At 42.5% G+C, this 25,224-nt stretch overlaps 1 protein-coding gene across 2 annotated transcripts; it reads right to left on the minus strand.

Annotated features, from left to right (window-relative positions):
* Positions 1 to 379: 379 nt before the first annotated feature.
* On the minus strand, positions 380 to 24,485 carry EIF2AK1 (eukaryotic translation initiation factor 2 alpha kinase 1). Of its 2 annotated transcripts, XM_032957709.2 has the most exons (15): positions 24,331 to 24,485; positions 21,512 to 21,682; positions 17,727 to 17,863; positions 16,857 to 16,906; positions 16,088 to 16,187; positions 15,224 to 15,304; positions 14,492 to 14,591; positions 12,922 to 12,991; positions 11,915 to 12,494; positions 11,512 to 11,641; positions 9,732 to 9,838; positions 8,996 to 9,101; positions 6,041 to 6,135; positions 3,646 to 3,879; positions 380 to 2,010 (listed from the first exon to the last, which is right to left on the minus strand). In XM_032957709.2, the coding sequence occupies exons 1-15, from the start codon at positions 24,446 to 24,448 to the stop codon at positions 1,774 to 1,776; spliced, it is 2,316 nt and encodes a 771-aa protein (XP_032813600.2). In that variant the 5' UTR covers positions 24,449 to 24,485; the 3' UTR covers positions 380 to 1,773. The 2 variants fall into 2 exon arrangements, with proteins under 2 accessions (XP_032813600.2, XP_075924369.1); XM_076068254.1 differs by lacking the exon at positions 15,224 to 15,304.
* Positions 24,486 to 25,224: the final 739 nt, after the last annotated feature.

The raw sequence follows: 25,224 nt of genomic DNA on the forward strand, positions 1-25,224 counted from the left end.
AAGGAATACTAGAGGTAGTGACTTTCGCTGATCGACACCCCCCCCCCCCCATAAATTCCCATCTCCCCACCCGAAGAACAGCGTGCTTCTTTTGTCTATTTTGTCTGACGCATGAAGACAATAACAAAAGATGAGCGACAAATCCATCAGGATTTGAATGCCTCTCACATTTCTGTGCTGTCAATATTTAGTCAGCATGTCCTTGTTTGGTCAGAAACAACTCCACTATGCATGCAAACATTTGCTCGTTAATACACGGCCCCAGGTGCTCGCAGGCAGCAGGTTTGACCAATTACGGACGCTCCCATTCTCTTGGAAATGCTGGTGTGAAATATCAAAAGCAACCTTTTTTTAATAAAAAAAAATCGTACTCAGCAACTGCACAAAAAAAATGCGTGTTTATTTTACAGTAAACACAGTGCTAGCGCAGAGGTTGGTGCACATAAGTACGAACCTGGTGATCTGATCGAATCATGGGATACCTGAATGAGCCTTAGGCCCCCATTTCAACCGATACTTGCGTGAAGTATGGTGAAAGCACCGACGTAACTTAAAGATGTGGTGAGGCCTTCATCCAGCAAAGGAACAAAAAGCTGCGAATAATTACTTTTAAATAAACATATTGATATCAAAAGCAAACACCTAGAATGTTTGCGTGTACGCAGATGTTTCACATTTTGTACATTTGGACATTTTCTGAATACAGTAAAGCCATAAATGATCAGCTGTGAGGATCCTGTATTCTCCGTTCCTTGTTCTGTTATCGTTTACAATTCCGACCAGCTCAGTTGGCCACACGAGGTAAGAGTGATGAATAACAAACAGCACTGCCCCCCCCCCGCCCCCCCCCAAAATGCTTTAACACCCCCTCACTGCATAGCCTCATCACGTGTCACAAAATAAACATACATCGTACAAACCAAACATCCGTCAATAACAATATTTTTTTTAAATAACTTTCATAAAATATATATTACTATGTGCATTAAATGACGCAAAACAATTATCGAGAATATCGCAATGTTGTTTTTTTCCAGTTTAAAACCCGATATGCACAACAATGGGCATATAATGATGGATTCGGCAATTATAATACATCCTGATGCTCACAATACAAGCATCGAATCATGCGTACTTGTGTTTATAATTTATATCTGTAACAATAGGAGTTTATAAATGTAACAAAAGCAAAACATTTGTATCAAACTTGCATAAATCAGAATCGATTGTCACATGAATGAGTCTATGCACGTATCAGGAGTATACACATTCATTTTAATAGTTGAATACATTCACATTGTGATAAGGTTGGGGGTTTATGGTGCTTTATCATGTTCACATGTACAAGATTGCAAATTGTGAGGTTAAAAAAAAAGAGCGTGAGATTGTAGCAGAGTAGCAGCAATGCTACGACGGTTAATGTTCTTAATGAAAGATAAAGGTGTGACCCCGGAATTTATAGCTCATGCCACTGCTGGCATTAACGCAGCAACTAGGGGAGGCACTATACAGCCCCTCTAGGTCATTTGGCCTCCTCGTCCATGCTGGCCCGACATCTTCGGTGACTACTCATACTTTTTCCCACAAGCCAGCTGCTGATCGACACTTATACTGTTGGGTGGATAGATATGGGGGCATTTAAGAGACTGCTCATCGTTTCAACTGCCAAGTGTTTAATATCCCTTTAAAATGAAATGGTCTGTAGCTCGAATATAATGTGTACCGGTTCATAAACACTTATACTTGTGCACGTGCTGCGGCAATAAAAGCTATTTATACAAATCCCAAATTGAACATTGCTTCTGAACTCGTTGTTGGTGGGTTTCTATCTGCTGTAGTTGTGTGTTTGTTGTTAGATTTGAGGTTCTTTGCAAATATTAAACCATGCTTGAGCATGACAATGGACCTCTCTTGCCATCGGATGGTTTCTTCTCTATTCTGAAGCAGGGCTTTCAGGCGGGCCAACTCCTCGTCCTTCTGCGACAGTTGCCTCTGCAGGCTGACGATAACCTGAATGGATACAAAACATTAACAAAGGTCATTTTTCTTTTCTTAGTCTTAGCTAGGCGCTGGTGGCCCACGCCTCGAATCCCTGCACTGTGGTGGATCACACAAATCCTGAAAGTAGCAATCCTACTGAGCTTTGAGGTCACAATCCCCTGGGGGTTGGCAGGATATGGTAGTACAGCAAGTTGATACATTTGCATTTATATTCCACTTGTATGCATAGGGTTTTCTCTGGGTACTCTGGTTTCTTTCCACATGTACAGTCTTTGTTAATGGGGTTGGCTAAACGCCCCAATATAGGGACACAGAGCTTGGACAATTATTGGTGCCAGTTCTGGCTGGTTTCCCATGCCTCTGAAATCAATCTGTATTTTCTGTATTTTAATTAATGAATAATGTTGATATATAGCAGAGGCTGGATATAACCAAACCTTATATGAGGACAGTTCTCAAATAAGCAACACATGCTTACTTTACACTTGTGGGGGCGAGGCGATGGGCAAACTAAACACACTTTAGCACGTCTGACCTTGCAAGAAGCAACAAGCAGATATTCAGCTTCAGCTGGATTCGCATCCTTTTGTACTCGTTGGGAAATCTCATCACACCGTTTACAATAAAAACTATTGCATCCTTGTATCAGAAATTAGTATGATGCTTATTTTCACTGAATCTGAAGGCATTTTCAGGAGGGTCCTTGTCAATGTTTTGCAGTAGAGGGAAATGTGACTGCGTGTCATCCCAATTGAGTAATTTGCAGGTAATTTCTCAAACCTGGGATGTTTATGCCAATGCCAGTTAAGTTTTTTTTTTTTGGGGGGGGGGGGGGGGGGGCTATGGGAGGAAACCAGAGAAACCCATGCAGAGCTGGGGAAGAGCATACACAATTCCATACAGAAAGGTGCCCGAGTCGGGAACCAAACCCACAAACGTCTCACTGTGAGGCACTGTGCCACCCTGCTGCCCCAAAAATTACCAACATTGATGCCCAACCAGGTTTTTTTTTATTCTTTGCACCAAACAATGGCATTAACTGCGTTTTCCTTCAATAATGGGTATCGCTTGCATGGAGCCCACACGTCTACAACCTGGACAGCTTAAACTCCTTAAAGCCTCTGTCCTGCTGGTTCTTCATACTCTATACCACCTACTGTGTCTAACACCCTGTACTTTTGATGTGGATTTAAATGTGTAATTATTAACTAAAAATATGTTATATATGTTTTAAATACTGTCGAATGTGGAGACAGATGTATGAAGGGGACACATATGCTCGTCCGTTCTGTTATTCATATTCTCCACGATGACGCCAACATTGAAGAGACGTGTTTATCAATGGTCTACGTAAACATTCACATGCAATGTTTGGGACTGCATTGGCATAAATTTAGAAGCATTGACAAAAACACAAACACTTTTGTACGATCTTTAAAAGACCTCCTTAACAAACAAATAATATGTAACGTAAGGCCTACCTACAAAAAAGAAAAATGGCCACTGTCGTAAGAGATAAGATTACTTGAAATGCGATACTCCTGACTGAACATTCCCATTAATGAACGTACACAGACGCTGCTTGCGATTTACGACTATTGCGCAACACTGCACTTCACAACAAAGAGCGGAAGGGGTGCTTGCCTGGTCCTTGTTACCAATGAGGTCTGTGGTGAGGATGTCTTGCGGGTTGGGACGCGCGGCAGGGTCATCCTGAGTCAGGAGGCCAATGTACTTGGCCTGTACGGGCCACTGTGCTGTGAAAGGGCTGGAGACAACTCCACCCCTAAGTTCCTGGATGGTCTTCACACGCTCCATCTCTGTTCCAAACGGTTGGAACAGCTCAAACAGCACGATCCCTACACTGTACATGTCCGACTGTCACACACACACACAGAACACAGTGGAGTGTTACTGCTACGGAAAGATCTCACTCCACATGCCGGGAGCTTTTGAAGGAACTGAATTTGGCTCCCAGAGCGTGGAGCGAAACGTTAAGACATCATGCCGGACACAATGGGCGGCACAACCTGGGAAACATGTCAGAGCTAAACAGTGGAATGTTTACGTGCCAGGAAAATTGGCTGTATACTGCTGATGAAGACTTTTTTTTTATTTACATAAAGGATCACTCCTGAAATAGTGTTTCACCCATATAACTCTTCAGTTACATTAATGTTCTTAATAATACACATGTAAAGCCCTTTTTGTCAATCCACTGCTGTATGAGGGCCTCCACATGCCATTAACGTTTTATGGAGGTTATTTCACCTTACTTCACCACACGGTTAACTGCAGGTAGGTGAAGGCGGGAGGAATAGGTGTGGAGGCACAGAAGTACAGTCCAACAATAGATTTTTCTGCACTGTAGTCCACTGACCACCAGCAGCCCTATGACAATCTCTTTGTGCATGGTGGTGACTCATCCAACCACTATCCAGGTTCAAATCTGCTGAGCTTTGGGAAGCTGTGTAATGTATTTTATAGTTTTGCATTGAAACCTGACCCTAAAAATGAGAGAGCGTTCTTATTTAGAACATCTGACAGTTCACCAGCATTGGTTTAAGCAAGCCTAACTGCTGATGAGATACTGCATGTCAAAACCGGTGAAGGTTTTTTTAAAATATTAAACCAATGCTGCCTGAAAAGCATCACTTCCAGAAGGCTGTGTGGTGAATGGGAACTTCTTTCGCACCATACGTGAATAAATGGATATGAAGAGGCATATTGTCTGTATCGCGCCCTTTCAGATGCGCTTCTGCGGCTGTCTGCAACGCTCTTCCTTCCAATATTAGGAAGCCACTGGAGCGATGCACTTTTAAATACAGATTTAAAACTAATTACTTTAGAACTGCTTTTTGTATTTAGTTTGTTGGCATTCCCTAACACCTCCGATTAGCACGGTTGGCCACGTACGGTGCAGAAAAAGTTAAACATATATATGAATATTTATTTAGTTGGCTCTCAGGATATGACGAGATTTGGCCCATTCTGGGTGATATGGTTACAGGCCGTTTAAAATGACACCACCATAAACGTATACGCATCGTGCAGAAGAACAGAATTTATTATTTTTAAGCATAACTTTACTACAATGGCTGCAGGTTATACCCAGAACACATAACCATGCCAACTGTCACAAGAGAAGGTCAAGTGCCAATACAGGTAGAACACGGAATAACATTTAAATTATGTTATGTTAAAATGCACTTATCTTAACCATTCATTGTCCCATGCAAAAACCCTGTTTTGCAACTATGGGTGTGCCCCCGAAAATGTTGTATGGCTTAGGCGATATACAAAATACAGAGATGTGCAAACATTGTTTTCCCATTCAACTTTGTCGTGTGTGCCACAATGGTCAAATGCAAACACAAAGGTATTCTTTGCAGATGTTTTTTCAGCAAATGACCAAACTGAGCAACTATATTGAGAAACACGGCACACACAGTGGTTGGGATGCTCAATCCTATGGCCAGCAGCTTCTCTTCTCCAATATAACGCTGTGTATGGGCCACACCAGATGCAAACACCAATTCCAAGAGCTAACAATCAAAATCTGAGCAATTAAAGTTACATCACAATAGGTTAGCACGGCCAAAAAGTATGCAAATAAACATGCAGATATGAGTGCTTGGAATTACATTGAGGGAAGAGGAACGCGTCGATTCGAAACCATAGGGAGGTTAAATAAGTCGGTTTATAGCAATATGATGGCTGATGATCAACAACAGTGATGGGAGGGGGCATCTAAGGAATGTAAAACATGCGAAGTACGTCCACCTGACTAAGCTTGTGTGCAGGTGCTCGGTGGACTGTTACGTCTAAGCAGTGGATTGACTACGGCTAATGTTGTCCTTCCCCTCCCCCCGCACCTCCGATTAGCACGGTTGGCTACGTACGGTGCGACAGAAGTTTCAACGCACCTAGATGCTGATGACGATGATAATTATGCGACCACACTTAAACAAATACTGGGTCGGCTGTTGCCAATGTCATCCCTGCTGATGAGAGAATGCGGAATCATTCTTTGGCCCACCTTAAAGTCGTAGTGGGAGCCCGAGAGCTGCTCGGGAGCCGCGTACAGGGTAGTGCCCACCCCTGACGTGTGAGCGCTACCGACAACTCCAGCACCTGTCAAGGCACAGAAGTGCATTGTATGGCAGGCGGGTAATAATGGCGCGACATCGAAATGTATCTCGCTCGCTATTAAGCTCTTATGTTACGGTCCGTTTTACAGATGGGATCTTTTTTTTTTGTGTGTTCAGACCATTGGTGGTGTTGCACACGAATGATGCTCAGCAGTTGGTGTTTTGCTGGTAATTTGAGTGGAGATTAAAGACTGAACAACTGGCTCCTATTATGGCTCATTAAATCAATCGCTATCATGCTCAAATTACCAGAAAGACAAAATACGAGTGTGTTATAGCTTCATTCTTCAGATGCTACCTTAGAGGACAGAGCGGCTTGCCAATGCCACAGCATGATTATATCTTGAGGCAAAGAAAAATGTATTCTGTGCCAATTTCTGAGGTCTATAAACTTTGGAAACAGGTTAACATTGAAACGGAAGCCACGACAAGCTATTCCACACTCTTCGTGTACTCATCCTATCTTACCCTAAAGCAAAGTCAATGCTTAAGGAAGTGGGCATGTCTCCTGCCCAATATATTTACATATAACGAGCCATTTTTGTTGCTTCGAATGCTAACCCTATCCCATTGTCATCAAGCCTTGTTTGAGGCGCACAGGTATCATTGTGCTCAAGACAAGTTTTCAAACAACATAAACAAGAAACTGGACAGATTCCTCATGATGATGATGATAACGGCTGCCAATTGCAAAAGAGGTATGCAAACAAGTTGATATCTGTTTCTGCGTCATTCGTCCTACTTGATATCTTACATTACATTAAAGCACGGGAATAATTAGAATGTTACTTTATTAGAACAGCATAAATTAAATGAACATAAAACGTTGCATATGTCCACTCTTTTGAATATTACAGAACAGAATGAATATCTTATTTTAACAAAGATTAAGCTTTCACTACACTCATACAACACTATAGAGAGGATGACTCTTTAATTTTGCATCCATGTTTCATGGACATCGCTTACAACTGTCACACGAAAGTATGCATTACTCAATGCATTATTAACAAGAGGCATGCACGTCATACCTTTGCATGCATTTTTAATGCACGTTTGTCTCTGCAACGCTATCAACCCGCTTAGAAATATAGTATAATAAAGAAATTACTTTTTGTGCAAAATCATGACCTCTGCACAGTGAAATAATTAAGTTAACTGTTTCGCATGGCTAAGATAACAATAAATGCTCGGTCGGTTAAGGGAGGGCATGCGCGCACACTGGCATATAACACACTGGCTATGGCCACAGTACGGCACATGTGTGCACACTGGCATATAACACAATGGCTGTGGCCACAGTACGGCACCCACACACACTGGCATATAACACAATGGCTGTGGCCACAGTACGGCATGTGTGCACACTGGCTTGTAACACACTGGGGCTGTGGCCACATTACGGCACCCACACACACTGGCTTGGAACACACTGGCTGTGGCCACAGTACGGCACCCACACACACTGGCTTGGAACAAAATGGCTGTGGCCACAGTACGGCACCCACACACACTGGCTTGGAACACAATGGCTGTGGCCACAGTACGGCATGTGTGCACACTGGCTTGGAACACACTGGGGCTGTGGCCACAGTACGGCACCCACACACACTGGCTTGGAACACACTGGCTGTGGCCACAGTACGGCACATGTGTGCACACTGGCTTGTAACACACTGGGGCTGTGGCCACATTACGGCACCCACACACACTGGCTTGGAACACACTGGCTGTGGCCACAGTACGGCAAGTGTGCACATCAGTTGTTGACGCGTGCCATCTGCGTTCTCCAGGAAGCCTACTTGGGTGAAACGATACGACAAATTCCAATCTCCACAAGCAAGAAATATCCATGCGAGTTTGGCATGTTGGCAGCGCAACTCGTCATACTATCACAACTTGAAGGTGCGAGTACAAAAATAAATATATATTAAAATTTTACATCACATCCCCACGTCCAAAATGTGAATGTTCTCAACTAATTTCATAGGGTGCTCCAAAATAATTCTAAACGAAAAAAAAATGCTTAGAAGCAATGATAAACAAATTCTGTTTACAAATACATATAACACTTTTCTATCCACTGCCGTGTTGATTGTGAAAGATGTTTGACCATATATCACCATGCTGGTGAGTGCGGTTTAGTAAAGGGGAGGCCCGGGACTGATTCAGCTATCACTTGCCACGAATATGAGCAGTGGCTAGGAATCAAAACACAGGTGTGGCTGGGTTCATAATGGAGTGGACAAACCACCATGCCAACCCCTCTACCCCGTTTCCAAAATAATGTTGGCATATTGTTTGTCTACCACATTCAGAACATTTATAACATCGTTAAATGTATTGGATTGTATCTGAGCCTGCAGCTATGTGTGTGTGTGTGTGTTTTGGTACGACGCCATAAGAATTAAATATATGATAATAGATCTTTACCCTTTTTCTGGCAACAAAACAGGTGTTAAGATGTTAAAACACCAAACTGAAACCTTTTACGAGGAATCATGTCTGCATTAACCACAATGCTCTGTGGTCAGAATGAAAAAAAAACACTGATAATATATGCATTGTCCTTGAAACGGATTGGTCCACACCAGAGACAGCTTTCTTTTGAGCCTCGTCTCAAACGGTGTTAGACTAGAGGACACCTAATGGACTTGAAATACAAATAACTGGAACAATTTAAATCTGCATAAGCAATTTCTGTAAATGCTTACTAAACTTTTCAAACACTAGGTAGGAGAGACATTTCAACTTATTCTCTGGAATGTACATTTACGTGAAGGAGCAAAGCAGCATAATACTACTAAGCCGGTGACTTCAGGTTTTTATTGCAAGAGGTTTACCGGCACGTATGAGCCTGGGGTCTTCATATACAATGTCCTGGCAAGCCAGCCCAAAGTCTCCAATGCGCACGTGGTGGTCCGGTCCATGGAGAAAAATATTCCTTGGCTATGAAGGAGAAAGCTTTTTGTTTACATGAGAGTCCCCAACAGTGGTTAATTTTACAGACACACACATGCTGCAGAATGGTTCAACTTAATAGGTTCACAATGGGGGGCAACTATCACAAATACAGAGGAGCTGGATGAAATAAAAACCCTGCTGGGCAGTGGTACACATTGTAATAAAAGTGCCACGGGCGATCGAACAAAAGTCCTCACCGCACACTCCCAACAGCAGCAATAACAACCAACATTCGGCACTAAGCGGTGGTGACGTCACCACGGCACTTGTGCCAGACTAGGTGCACTTTGAGGCCACACGTTAGTACATTCACAATTGGTCTAATATTGTTGTAAGTCAGCCCTTCAAGATTGTATCGATGAAATACCCCAGCTCAAGTTTTACAATGTGTTGTGCATACAAGTACAATGCAGGCACATTCGTAATTACTATTTCAGTTCACGCAATAAGAGAGACGATGCAATCTGGAAACTGTGAACAATGCGATAAATGTTATTGATGCACGTCATGCCATGATGAAAACACAATGTGTTTGTAACAATGGATGATGTGCTCATGCAGCTGTAGAAGACAGGCAGATTTTGTAAAGAGGATAATGCATAGTGTTTGTCAAACCTTGAGGTCACGGTGCATGATACCCCTCGAGTGGATGTAATGAACTCCCTCCAGAAGTTGCTGAAACATTCGAGTGGTCTGCTTCCCATCCACCAGTGCGTATCGCCCTGTACATTGCCAAAATAAAGAGTGAATGGTACACGTGTTCATGATTAGGATGACTGACTTGTAACAACAAGGATATAGAAGGCTGCAGAAATCAAACTTTCCTTTAACACTTTTTAAAAAATCTCATCAATTGTTACATCAATTATATATGCATGTGTCACTATATAGTAGTAATCACCATCATCATCCATGTTCAATCCACTAATTAAGCTGTCCCAGATCTGCTACCATCCCTCATGGTCCTGCGATGCCATATTGGTAATATGTAATATATGTATAGTATACTGTATGTTAAACATTTTTGTTATGCCCTTTGTCAATGCACTGCTGGATGAAGGTCTTCCCACATTGGGTTGTTTGGTCACACATCATCATGTTGCTCAGTGCAGATTGAAAGGGAGCAAGAAGTATGAATTAATATATTTTAAAGAATTGTGTGCTGCCTCTAACTTGTAAAAGAAAATGCTAGTTTATTTTGCATTCAATTATAAAAAATATTTAAAACAAATTTGCCTGTTATTTTCAAATTATATTATATTTGGTGAAAAATATACTCAGTGTCAGCTAATGTATAAGGAACTGTATGGGTTGTTGTATTGAGGGACCATGAAAGATGGTGACAACTTAGGAAGGCCTTCAATAAGCAGCGGACAGAACATGCCTTGTGATAATGATTGTTAGGGGAAGCACATTTTGCCTCAATTTAAATTCAATTCATTGTCACAATTCAGCGTCAGTGTTCGATTCAAGAATCATTATTTGAATTTAAAAAACTGCATTAAACGTTGTGGCCACTAGTAGCTGGGGGTGACTTATGTAATCCCATTATACATGACATTCCAAATCAAAGACTTTGGACCTTGCACAAGAAATGTGATGCATGTTATAATGAGCTATAGGAATTTATGTTAATTGATGCATCACTTGACCTCTAACCGCAAGTGTTTGAGAAGCTTTTGTAAGTTACAGTAACGATGTTCATATATATGGCTGTGTGGATACAAATAGGCTAAATGTGCTAAAAATGTTGAACCTCAAACCATTTACAAAAAGGTTAATATTTCTACTATTCATGAAAGGGGTCCCCCGGGATTAATCCCAAGAGATTAAATGTGTCTGCATAGCTGGAGGTATACATTTAAAATATACTCTTTGTTTTTTTCGGTAAAGTCACGTAGGTAGAATAAAATAAAATTGCTGTATCACTTGATACAGCAATTTTGCTGTGACGGTTTCCACCTGAAGACGAAAGCTTGTGTTGCCTCCGAAACGTCGTGAATTAATTTAGTTGTTTTCATTTATTTTATTTTACATACGTGACTTTACACAGAGACATGCTTTCAGAAGGAGGGTTAAATCCACACTGGTTTGGGTGGTCTGGCTCTTAAACGACATCCAAGACAATTATTTTTCCAACCGAGAGAATTGAAAGCAAAGCAAAACGAGTAAATTACGTCTTATTTTATACAATTCAATTTATACTCTTGTTTAAAGCTAAACGGCAGCTGTAATAATCATGTTTTATTCTCGGACATGAGGAATTATATAACACGAACTTTTTATTACAAATCATAAAATGCCCTGCAAATTCATAACACGTTAACAGGACCACAGGGCGGTTTAGTAATCCTTCATAGCTGTAATAGTGCCACGGGGTAACGCAGTAACTTGCCAGAAAGGGCAGTGGCGCCCTCTGCTGTGTTCTGGAAATGCTCACAAAGGGCATTCCGATCCATGAGCCACTCTTTGAGTGACCTTTCACACAGCTGCATCTGGATGTAGAGGACGAGGTGAAGGTCCCGCTGCAAACGAGATTGGGCTTTAAAACCTCCATCACGGCCACAGAGCGAAACCGTCGCACTGAGCTTGCAAACGCCTGCTTCATTCGTAGCATAGGAGAATTAAAGATATATTTCATTCACAGGAAGTAGCTGAAACGAGCCTAACAACCATTGTATTAAGTAGTACACTAGTAAACCAGATCCTATATTATCCATATTTACATGAAATAGTCTCAATTGCTTTATTAGTCTTATTAGTCGAACGCCAATAAATGCGCATGAGTGCATGTTTACCTTCATAAAAGCCATCTCTCGCCACGAACTCCCATCTTTGCTGTCAGACCCTGGAGTCCAACTGGTGTTGCTGTTTTCAGAATGTTCACTATTACTCTCAGAATGTTCATAATTACTCCCAACATGCTTGCTGTTGCTCTCATACAATTCCTTTCTGAGGTTTGTGGGTTTGCCATTGCTCCCAGAATGCTCGCTTTTTCTCCCAGAATCCTCGTTTATACTATTCTTATTGTGGCCGCTGTTGTCGCGGCTCTCACTGTTTAAGCCACCATGGGCCTGGACCAGAGAAGGCACGTGACATGAAGAAAATCTACCAGGTGGACACCAGCCAACATTTCTCTGGCAACCTGCCTCTGCACTTGGCAGGCTGCGAGACGCCAGCAGCTCAACACAGTTTTGATTTAGGTCCTTATGGTTCAAGGTCTCTTTATTCTCTACTTGCTTCACACGCTCAGGTGGATGTTGCAGAGTTGGACCAGGTGCAATTGCTGGTGGTGTATCCGTGGTCTGTTTCTCTGAGGATTGAGAGGCACTCTGGAAGATAATGCTATCGGAGCTGGCATTCATTATCTTTGCTTCACTGCAACAAGAATACACAAAATGAATGCCATTTAACACAGATTAACGTGATGTAAAACAGTACACGTTTTGCAACTACTACTACACGACGCAATTAAATATTAATTTCACGGACAAACAAAAAACAAATTTCGAGGAAAAGTAAGATGAACATTTTGTTAGTTTTTTTTTTTTAAATCAGACATTAATTGTGTTACGACTCTTGTATAGTTTTGCAAGCGTGCTGTATAGCTCACTTTTGTGTTTTTGGTTAGTACAGTATGTCGCTCAAAATGTCCGACGTTTTACACCACATGCTAGGAGCTGGAAAAAAACTCGCAGCATTTGGGAGCAAAATATCCACATCATGGCGAAGGGCATGCCGTGCAACCCGAAAACACATTGGAGAGCTATTGCATGTTTGTGTTCAGGTTTAACGCCGTGCTTACCTCTCACTGGCCGGGTCCAATGGACCACTGACAGCCAGAACATGAGCGGACGACGATGCAGTGAGACAGCCTTCAAACCATACAAAAGGAAACCCCTCTCAGTGTTAAAAATTCCCAACAAAAGTCAATGTGATTAGCCTCAATGTCAACATATGACAATGATTTTTTATCTTCAATGAAAAGTTCACATTACACAATTATAATTGGTGTTGATCGTAACGTTATGTTGTTGTTGTTGTTGTTTTCCTCGCACTTTCTGTTTATAGGTGGCGTTGTGTCGCCACTTTAGAAGGGTTTAGCCAGAGATCAATCGATTAAATTTTTGATCCGCGTTTTGGGAAACTGAGAAAATGGGAGACGTCTTCTGGCGTTGCTTGGCACAAAGGGCAGCAGCAGTTTGGGGCGTTTGGGTCGATTCGATTTTGGTAATCGGCTAGCATGGAGCAGTAACCTGAACGGGGTTGAGCCATTTTTGTTCGAGTTGCCCGGGTCAGGAATTTTCGTCGTCTGCTGTGGGTGGGGGCCAACCCCCTAGCATGACATTGGGGGCTTGTAGGCGTTCAGGCAGTGCATGGTGGCAGCGGTGTGCAAGTGCTTAAACATTTATTTGGTGGTGCTGTTTGGTGGAAGAGCGTTTAAAGTCGATTGCACGTTAGCAGAGCTGAAGGAAAGCATGGTGGATTTTATTTTCCGAGCAGGTGCAGGGGCTTTGAGTAGCTTTGTGCAAGGATGCGTTGTCGAGTGGCATGAAGCCAGATATTGTAGACGTTGATTATAGTGAGTGAGCCTAGATGGGATTTGATACGGACGCTTAAGACTTCTGTGGTGATATCAGAAGGAGGCATTGGTATTTTTATTTCTTCAAATTGAATGCTGTTATGGATGAGGAAAGCTAGACCGCCACCAGCTGTCGGTCCGTCTCGACGGAGGAAAGTGAAATTTTGAAAGTTGGGCGGGCGAGAAGTGGATTAAAATTTTGTTTCTTGGATAGCGGCTATATGAATGGACTTTTGTTGTAGGAAGGTGCTGAGTTCAAGAGATTTGTTGTTGATGCCGTTGATGTTTAGTTGAAGGATTTTTAGGTCGTTTCTGTTGTGGATGTTTTGTTGTGGTTGAAACGGTGGTTGCGATGGATGGGGTAGTGGTGCTAGTGTGGTTGTGCAAGCTGGAGTTGTTGGAGTGGATGATGTACAATATTTGCGGAACCAGCCAGAATTTGAACTGGGGATGCGGGCTAAAGTAGTGCAGCGTTTGTGGCACCAAGCTTCACAACCGTTGCACAATTGGATCGAATTTGCATTGACATTCTCGTCGCAGCCGCCACAAGGGAAAAAAACTGGCCTGGATTCAAATCGACGTCCCCAGCAATAATGAGAAGCCAGCTCCAGTATGCCGGGGGGGGCCTGGCCTGGCTGGCGAAAAAACAGGAAAGTGCGAGGGGTGATGTTGCCATTCGCAAGTGCTTTCCTAGTACTTGGTCTCTCCACTTCGAACAAGCGACAACACTGGAGAGGTCTTCAGGATGGTCGGCTTTTAACTGTTTCTCCAGTCATTATATCATGTCAAGCACCTGCTAGAGTAGGAGGTTGGAGCAACTCCAACCATGCGCCGTGGTAGCCCACAATGCTCAGGTGCTGCAGCCCGGCCAGCAACTTTACCTCCCGCAGCACCTAACACACAGCGTCAAGTTTGAAGACCATTGTAAAATTACCTATTTTGCATTCTACACCCGAGTCGTTCTGGAGCCGTGCCGAACCAGCCCGGTGCAGCTCTGGAGGCACACGTTTTATTGCTTTTCTTGCAGATGCCGAGCAGCGACAATGATGTCACATGCAAAGAAACGGGTCAAGTCACTTGCGAATGACGTGCTGATCCTATGTCCTCACACTTTTATGAGCGATGTTACATGCGATAAGACTCATTATTAGCCCCACCCCTGGCCCTGTTTGGCCCCCCCGAGTCAGATTCAGATGTCTTGTGAGGACAGGATATTATGGTTTAGCGCTGGCACGGTATGGCTAAGCGCCAGTGGAAAACAACCTGCACCGTAACGGCCCCATCCATGATGGCTCGGCTGTGCCAGAAGAAAATGGATACAAAATAATATTGGGCCTTGCATTAGTTTTCACAAGCAACTACAGCTTTAACTGCAAGGGAAGAAGGTAAAATGGTTTTGAAACCGGTATTCACAAAATGCAACTCAAGAATAAGCCTTTATATTCACCAAAAATGTTTCTTCATGCAACATTAACATAAAGTTAGGACGTGAGATTTGTTTTGAATAATGTTGATGAGGAATAACCTTTTTGCAAATACTTTCGCCGGATCCCTTGATGAGCACCTTTTTGACAGCGTACAGCTGTCTATCCAACTTGTTGCGCACCTAGGCCACAACACACAAAGGTATGTTCAGAAATTAATGCAAACGCCAATTTGAGCTTGCAGTTAAATCCTTGGGTTTCGAAAAAAACATTGCCAAACATTTGTGATATTCTTCGGGTCTTTCGGTAAAGCCACGTAGCAAGAAAAAAAATAAAAATAGAGCAGTTAGAGCTATATTTTTTTTCACATAATGACGATAGCTTGTGTTGCGATCGAAGTGTCGTGATATTTTTTATTATTTTTCTATCTACGTGGCTTTACCGAAAGACCCAAATAATATGAATTCCTGCAGTCACGAAAGCTTTAAGTCAAAACATTTGTGATCCAAACACCACCTTCTGGCAGGACTTGAAGAAAGTACAACTGTCTAGATCATGCTACACAGGCATACAAGTAGTCATACAACGCTGGCCCTGATGTGAGTCAAATAGGGAGTTTTACGACCATTAATGTGTGCCTGGTAGCACAACGAAGTGGGGAGTAGGGGGGGCAGTGGTATCTGCACAATCTGCTCGGTACACAGCGACTGTCATTGGATTCCCAGCCAGAACTAACATTAGTGGTGAATGGTATCTGGATCGGTCATGCCCCCCACCCACACCCCCCCCCCTCCCCGTTGCCCCCCTTCGCCAACTCACGCAAATCAGGTGGTGAACTTGGTTAAACGTCTCGTGAGATTGATACGGCATGGGGAAGCCATCGTTACGGAGAGTCGTAAAATATTAATTGTATTAACAAATGATTAGGAAACATTAATTGTGGATGGTGTGGGACCAATGCATACCTTGAAGACCTGACCATAGCCCCCGCGACCAAGCCGGCAAACCTCTTCAAACTCGCTCAAGTAACGCGATGTGTGCATGTGGAAAGCTTGCTCTTTCTGCCTGCAACGGTTGTAGGTCACAAGTTAAGCATGTGCGGAGTGTGTAGCACGCAGGCTGGGTATGTCCATGCTATCATCTCATGTTTATGATCCTTAGAAAGGGGAAAGATGCCATTACACCACCAAATCGATTTCATAATTTAATTTAATTATTCCACACGCTTGGAGTACCAGAGCTGTTTTGGAAAGGACATTCTTAGTGCAATGCAAATTACATTTTTATCAATTATTCAATCAACAATAATAAACCATTCCCGATGTTGTCTGAACAAGCATGGGCTTGGAATTTTGTGCATAAATGTAATTATATTTAATGAACTGAACAATATGAATAGGAATTAAAAAGTCATGTGTCTATATCAGCACAAATCTGCTGAGCTATTGTACAAAGCAGAACAGACACACAGTGTGGGTGCCAATAAGACAAATTATTCATACAAATGTTTTTGTATTACAAAATGTTGACCTCATTTACATGGACTATATATCATGAGCACTCAAATGACTCTTCAAACAATGAGACCTGGAGCTGTTTAAGAGGAATTATCCAAATAAACATACCGATTAGTCACTCACATCAATGACTGATATATAATCGGTATATAAGTTTGCAAACAACAGAATTGTACAAAACATAACTAATACATGACTAAATTCGCCCTAATAATACCTGGAGGGTAGCGCCAATGGGCGTGGACAGTCTTCAGGAAAGAGAGCCAGCTGCGAAAAGACACGCGGACATTTTATTTGTTCACTAAGCGTCACGACACAGACATCGGGACACATGCAGATGGGCAGAAGAACAAATGTCTGCGCCAATTTTGCTCACAATGAACACAGTCGATGGCAATATAAAAAAATATACAGAGAGTAATGATATACAAGAGTCACATATTATCACGTTATCAGTGCCATTTGATATTCAACTGTGAAACCATTATGTTAAAAGCACGACAATCACTTAAAGAAGTTGATCCAATTATAAAGATTTCACAAAAAAAAACAAGATAATTACTGTAAAATACATTTTATTTCACAGCCTCTACACGTCACCCACCAATCTCAATAAGCTCATTGAATCTCTGTGCACTTTCCCTCTATAAGATGCGAAGCTATCGTTTTCACAATCCAGTATTCAATTGCATGATGAGAAAAAAGGGCATAATGAGGATTCCATGGGATATCTACCAATGGATCACCATGTACATTTATTGCAAATTATTGTTTCCACTGAGGCCATGCTATCAAAAAAAGACTTGCAATAATGTTGTTTCTTAATAAGCATGAATGCTGACAAAAAGTGCAGACAAAAGGTGTAGAGAAGTGGTTCTCAACCTCTCTGAACCTGCAAGCCACCCTCAACCCTCAAATAAAAATGTGGTGGACCACCACAAAAGCAACGACATATTTATCAATTACAACGACTCTTAATCAGAGTATCTGCGAGAGTTCCACAGACCATTTCCCTCAACCTTGTGACCCATCAGTGGTCCACGGACCACAGGTTGGGAACCACCAGCGTAGAGGATACTAAAAGTACCTCAGTGTGCAGGTGGCTGGATCCAGAGCGCAGCAGGTCACACAAAGCCTTGCTGTACTGATTCCGCACCGTGGCAAATTCATCGCAGAAGGATGATGGAGAGACCAGCTTCAGTTTGATTAGGTGTGCACCAATGGCTGTTGGCATGCATAGGAACATAATTTAATACGTTGAAGGACCTCCACATGCCATCACATCTCGAAGAGCATGCAAAAGGCTTAACACGTGAACTAAATGCCCACAGGACTATAAATGCAACGTGATATTACTCAACAAAGATACATGTACATAAACACAATATAAGAATATTTACATTCGATATACTTCTGTCTACTTCAAAGCTAATTTTAAAATTGCAGTCTTGAGTATTTTCTTGAATTTATATAAACTTAGTGAAGCAGTGGTGTGATCACAGACCATTCCATAACTTCAGCGCTATTATGTGCCACAATTCAGACGTTGGTGTGAAATACCAGTCATTTTAAGAACTTTGTTTATTTCTGGGTCTAACAGGGCATTCAGGTATGTATGGTTGCAACAAGGTAGATAAATACGATGATCTACTATTGTGCAGTAACTTGAATGTGATAACCAGTACTTTAATTTTACAATGGTGGGTAAAATAGGCAACCAGTGTAAATCACAGAGCAGAGGAGTTAACGTGTTCATGCTTGCATTTAAAATGTATTTATTAGCCATAGCATTAACTAAATAAAGCCAATGATCTGTTTGTTTAAAACACAAACAAATACGACAAGTCCAGATAGAGAAATAGGTTCCGTAATAAGGCTGGGGGTAAGCGAGTGTAATACTCTAGCTATGTTAATATAAAATGGAAATAAGCTGACCTAAGAATAGTGATACAATGAGGCTCAAAAGTAAGGCCAGAAACAAGCCCGACTGTGAGGTTCTTGGACACACTACAGACAGGAAATATATTGACAGAAATATGCGGTACATCAATATTAATAACTGCAAGACACATTTTGGTCCAAAATGTAGAAGGCAATGGTATTATTAACACTAGGGTTAAGCCACATAGATTCAAACTTTGCATCAGCATTCGCCTAAAATTTGTCGAGCCTGCTCAGTCTTTTAAACTAGTAACTACAATTAATGACAATATAATACATTTATTTAATAACATTCAGTATATTAGTACACTAACTATCCGACATTCAGGTACATTTCACTTACATGTAAAATATGTTATACTTGGCCAAGTCGTGTACTTTAGATTTGCCAATTTATTTGAAAACTTTGCACCTTTTATATAGTTTGAGAACTACCACCGTTACCTGAAATTATTCTAATAAATACGGCGATTACACACGAAACAACTTTACTCAGTTTGGCGACATCCAGATCTACGAATACTCAATTAATATTAGAAATTGGTGCATCTGGCACAGAACAACGTGCCACAATCTAATCTATGTCACGCATTTATAAAGCACGACAATTCAAGGGAAGGGATCTGTGAAGATCAATCTCAATCAGATGTGCATCGATGTATTTCCGATTTCAAAATTTCCCATCAATAAGATATTTCCGGATGGGTAGTCTAGACACAAGAATGCTTTTGCGTCATTTCACTAGACGAAAAATTGCAATCGTAAAACATAATACAGAGCCGCGAATCACGACACCACGTACAAACCGTGAATATCTGCGTCTGCATAAAACATCTATAAACCCCATAAATATATAAAATAGAACAAGTCGGTAAACATTATAGAGCAATCCCATTTCACTGGCAGATACTGCAAGATCAAAAATTATGTTAACCATTGCAAATTATTTTAATATTTACAAGAGAGGCATATCAATACCATCAACAAACACTCAGTGGCACAAAATTGACCCTTGTATGGCATGTTTGTAATAACCGTGAAGCTGAGGAACCGTTATGTTTACAAGCACCCTCTGCCAGCAATTATAATTGTGAAAATTTGAAATGTACGATTGAAATACAAACAGAAAAAAAACATTTCTGCGTAGATGACTTTACTAGGACATTTTCCAGTTGTGCCATGACCTATGAGTTTTAAACCGAATCCTGGAATTAAATGCTATCAATATAACTTTAGTAAATTAAAGACTCATAATGAGTAATTCTATTCTATTCTGCGTATGGAAATATGTTCAGGAGCTAAATGCCATTGTCGAGGTTTGCTAGCCACGAAAGGGATGCAGGAGAGAGTTTGTGTTTTTTTGCAATTCGTCTTTTAAAGGAGATCAGACTATATTGGTTTAATGTGGTCTACGGTTTGAGCTGCATGGCCATAATCGCACTGTGAATTGACTTTAATTGTCCTTTCATAAAAGAGATGCGGTTGATGGTCACACCAGTGTCTTCGACGAATGTCAAAGCCAGGAGGTGCCATGCTTAGATCACGAATTACATGTTTATTCTGGATGTTCGCTTTGCTCCACTCTGTTCGCCACCATTATTCCGGATCTGTGTAAGAATCAAGGATGTTTGACAGCACGATCTCAGCAGGGGTTCGGGACTTGAGTACATTGATGAGGTTTTGGTTGATGGATAGGTCATTGCCAAGAAAACGTGTAAACTCCTTTGCAGTTTGCATGTCTCTGCGCATATTCGTTGGCAGAATGTTAGCCAGAACAGGGGGCCCGAGGATTGGTGTCGGTTTCAGTGTTCCGGTTAAATGTGCATTGCATTATTCAAGCAGTTTTGAGCATGAGCTCCCGGACCAGGCTGGTGCACAGCGACTCTGCCACTGAATCGATCAGTTAGAGTTGTCTCAAGTCATTCCTGCAAGCATCTGGAGAAGGATGATTTTTTATTTGGTCTTTTCACAGATCTGTTTAATGTGGATCCTGAAGGTAAGGCTTATGTCCGTGCTAATCCTTAGATATCTTGGAGTAGGGTCATAGCACACTGGGCTACGACAGAAGAACACATCAAGGGTGGCATCTATAAGTGTTTTTTTTTGGGTTAGATCGAGTAAATATGTGTCGTTAAACCCGCCACCACCCGACACAGCCAATTAGTAAGATTTGTCACGTAAAAAAAACCATGGCAATTCGTTATGAGTACAGTACACCGGTGTGTTGGAGAGTAAACCCACAACATTGTAAACCCACAACATTGCAAATGTGTTAAACTGAAGGGTGGCATTTGCTGCACGATTGTTCAAGTGGTGGATTTGTAAGCATTTGATCAGAGTCTAATATGCGTCCAATAAAGTTAGATCAGCTTTTAAAAGTTTTCGCAGTCTTCCCCAGGTTTGTGCTCTGAGCAGCAAGGGCTATGTCATGAACTTGCGAGATGATGTATATGACGTGTCACATATATATCTTAAATAATGATAGGTATAGAGCCTTGAGCGAGGCCATTGTTCATAATTCTCTTGCGAGTAATGAAAAGAATTACATAAAATAAGTAACAAAAATATATCTTAATAAGCCAACATTGGTAATAATATAAATAATTATAATGATATTAATTCGAAAACATACTTCATATGCGAATTGACTTTGTTTTTTTAATGGCAATCTTTAGAGCATTAATGGACATGTGTTACTGCTGTGTTTTTTCTAAGCAACAAGTTGAGGTCTAATAAATTTCCTAATAATCTCACCAAGCTTCATTCTTCTGCCCTGAGACCAATTGCAGTAAAATCAACACGAGTGACACGTTATCTGTGTTATGTAAATGTAAACGCAGTTAAACTAAGTGCTGCAGTTCAATATAAAATGTCGTGTGTCACTTAACCGTGTTCCACTCTTGTTAAGCCTCGACGGACGAGGCTACGTACCGTGGAAGAGCGCCTGCTTGTTTATGGGATCTCGCTCGTACAATGAGCATAGGTGCTCCAGCAGCGTGACCAACAGCAGCTGGTTGGACACAGAGTGTCGGAGTCCGCGTGGACTCAGGACGCCATCCTCGACTGGGCCTGCCGGGGCCTCCGTCATCGGGCAGTCCGAATCTGCACCGTGCAATACATGAGCAAGAGACAGCACGAGGGTCATCACTGTTCCTCTGTGTAAAATATGGAGGCATGCTTTCAAAATATTCAATCGCCTGTTGAAAGTATACGAAGCGGGTCATTATAAATGGATCACCCTGTATTCAGAAATTAATATACGATTAATAAAAGGTGCATCTTACATTCGAGCATGTTATCGGCGACTGCGAATGAAACACGTGCTTTTAATTTAACCAAGGCATTTTTGCAGCATACCATGTGTTACCGATACACACAGCCACGTGCCATGCAGTATGCAAGTTGATCATTTTCGGTCGATTGATGAGTTACCAAACTGGGTTATACTGACCCAGTGCCATGAAAAGGTTGTCCCAGAGAGTTATAGCCTTAGTTATGTAGAAAAATATATATATGCTTATGACGTACTCATAAGAATTGGCGCTATTCACAGGTGGTACAGTGGGAAGGCGGAAAGCAAGCATGTTATATAATGTTCTGGAATATTAACAAACATTCAAATTAGGATTACAATACTGATATATGTTTGGCAGTCTAATTAGTGGGATGAAAGCAAGAACTTTGTATTATGTTCTGTAATATCTACAAAACATTAAAATTAAGATTACAGTGGTATACTGATAACTCTATTGCCAGTTTAATTATGTATATCTTAATCAATTATAGTTTCTTAAGTTAAAAAAGCATGTTGCATGTAAAAAGTAACAGGACTGCCTCCTACCGCCACTAGAGCCCGCTAGGTGCATCGCAACGTTAAAAAAGTATACATAATCGATTTCACGAACTGAATTTACACAGGTACAATTACTAAAATCATTGGGACGAGTGTATCACAACAATAAGAGACACCACCTATGATTATGGAAGAACAAAAAACAACCGCTCGTGGCATGCTAGGTGCGCTTCATGGCACAGCACACACACACACAAAACCTCACACCCAGGGCTCAGCACACACACCCAGAATCAAACCCGGATATTATTCGCAGTTAGCTTAGGTCTACCAAAGCGTAGCAACTACACTGTAACAACGGTCAACACAATTGCCACCCAGGTGCTGGTACGAATTCCGATTCCTGACAACAGAACACAGATGTGTTCAACAGATGTGTTCTGGACATCTGGAGATCTGTGGACGTCTGTGAAAAAGAGCTTCATAGCTCATCGGATATCTTCAGTCAAAATAAAAAAAAAAAGATTCTGAGATGTCAGTCAGCAACTATAACCCGCATTCAGGACACATCAAGCCGCGTGCAGGCCACGACACGCAGCACCAACACCGAGGTCACAGTAGCCTGCACAGAGCACCCACATCAGGCAAAACAGAATCATATTTATTTTCACTGGAAGAATCCGATGAGCTATAAAGCTCTGTTGTCACAGGCGTCCACTAGGCGCGGGTCAGAATGTTACAACAATACAAAGACACGATAGGAGTGCACGGGGTCAAATCACTTAAAATATATACAAATAAAACAAAACTATGTTTTACCTTGCCAGGTAAAGTCCACTGAGCTATTGGCTTGTTTTTCAGAAGCGACCAGGCCACAAATGATAGCTCAACAAACAAAGTGGCTTATCATGTGGAAATGTGGAGCATCACACATGGGCCAGACCACAAGCACGCAGCATCAATCACACAGAACGCACACCCACGGCACAGCACACACACAGCACACTCAGAACACAGCACACCAAGGACACAGCACACACACAGCACACTCAGAACACAGCACACTCAGGACACCCAGGACACAGCACACACACAGCACACACACAGCACACTCAGAACACAGGACACTCAGAACACAGCACACCCAGGACACAGCACACACACAGCACACTCAGAACACAGCACACCCAGGACACAGCACAAGCAGGACACAGCACACACAGGACATAGCACAAGCAGGACACCCAGGACACAGCACACTCACGACACCCAGGACACAGTACACTCACAACACAGCACACCCAGGACACAGCACACACCCAGGACACCCATGAAACACCAGACACAGTACACACATGACACAGCACACACACAGCACACTCAGAACACAGCACAAGCAGGACACCCAGGACACAGCACACACCCAGGACACCCATGAAACACCAGACACAGTACACACATGACACAGCACATCCACGACACAGCACATCCACGACACAGCACACACAGCACTCAGAACACAGCACAAGCAGGACACCCAGGACACAGCACACACCCAGGACACACCAGACACAGTACACACAAGACAAAGCACACCCACGACACAGCACACTCAGAACACAGCACAAGCAGGAAACTCAGGACACAGCACACCCAGGACACACAAGACACAGCACACACATGACACAGCACACACATGACACACCAGACACAGCACACCCAGGACACAGCACACCCAGGACACAGCACACACATGACACACCAGACACAGCACACCCAGGACACAGCACACCCCACGATACATCGCACCCACAACCAGGCAAAGACAGCGGCAGCACCAGGCCTACGAGTAAGCCGAGAGGTACCAACGGGGGAAGACGTAAAGGCGTGGGTGATACGGGGCCCACCACTCTCTCAGCGACACAGGGGGCAGTGGTTACCCGCAGCAGAAACCCACCATCGAAGCGTTGTATCTCCTCGCCATGGCCAGCTTGGAATTCAATGCTGGCCTTGCCTAAGACGCCGGCTAAGGAGTCCGCCATGCGAGCGACGGGATAATGTTGTGGTGACGTCATCGCGCACAAGTCTGAACTCGGCGTTGCATCATCGGCGGCGCGGGGACGTCATCGCGCAACGAGGCTTCGCCGCGGGTGTGACGTCCGCGACGCGATGACGTCGCGCCGCCTCGCGCGCGCGGGGGGGGGGTGGCTGTGTTTGTGACGACGGAGTGATGACGCGAACCCACGTGTTTCGCAACGGGGTGGCTGAGCGAGGGGATGAGGAAAGAACAAATGCCTTCGATGCGAAAATGTTGATATGGAAATGTAATCCGATCTTTATTCCATAACTGTGAACCCCTGATCAGTGCCCTACCTTATTACAGACCAACTCAGACCTTATTGGTGACCCCCTGGCCTTATACATCTCGACGTTCATCCTACAAAGTCCCATCACGAGGGAGAAACACAAACATATAGACAAAAAAACACATTTTTTTGCCCGTATTGAAACGGCTGTAACGCCGTATGAACATGAAAACTGTACAAAAATACGGGTAAACCGTATGGGTTGACAGGTATGGCTAAGGAAAGAACGAAAGCTCTCGATGCTAAAATGTTGATATGGAAATCTAATCCGATCTGTGTTCATAGAGCGCCTTTCACTCAACGCGCTTGACGTACCGCATTTCTCCCGAGTATAAGTCGTACACCATCCTCCCCCCCGCCAGCCCAACTTTCGCTTCAAAATAGAGAGAAATTGCATCTTATATTTATGAGAATATGGTGCTACAACGTTGAGAGAGAAAAAAAACTACACATTTCAGTTGTCAAGCTTGCATTACACTATGAAC

The sequence above is a fragment of the Petromyzon marinus genome, chromosome 20 (assembly GCF_048934315.1).
Source record: "Petromyzon marinus isolate PM22_M1 ecotype Great Lakes invasive population chromosome 20, UKy_Petmar_22M1.pri1.0, whole genome shotgun sequence".
Classification (NCBI taxonomy): Eukaryota; Metazoa; Chordata; class Hyperoartia; order Petromyzontiformes; family Petromyzontidae; genus Petromyzon; species Petromyzon marinus.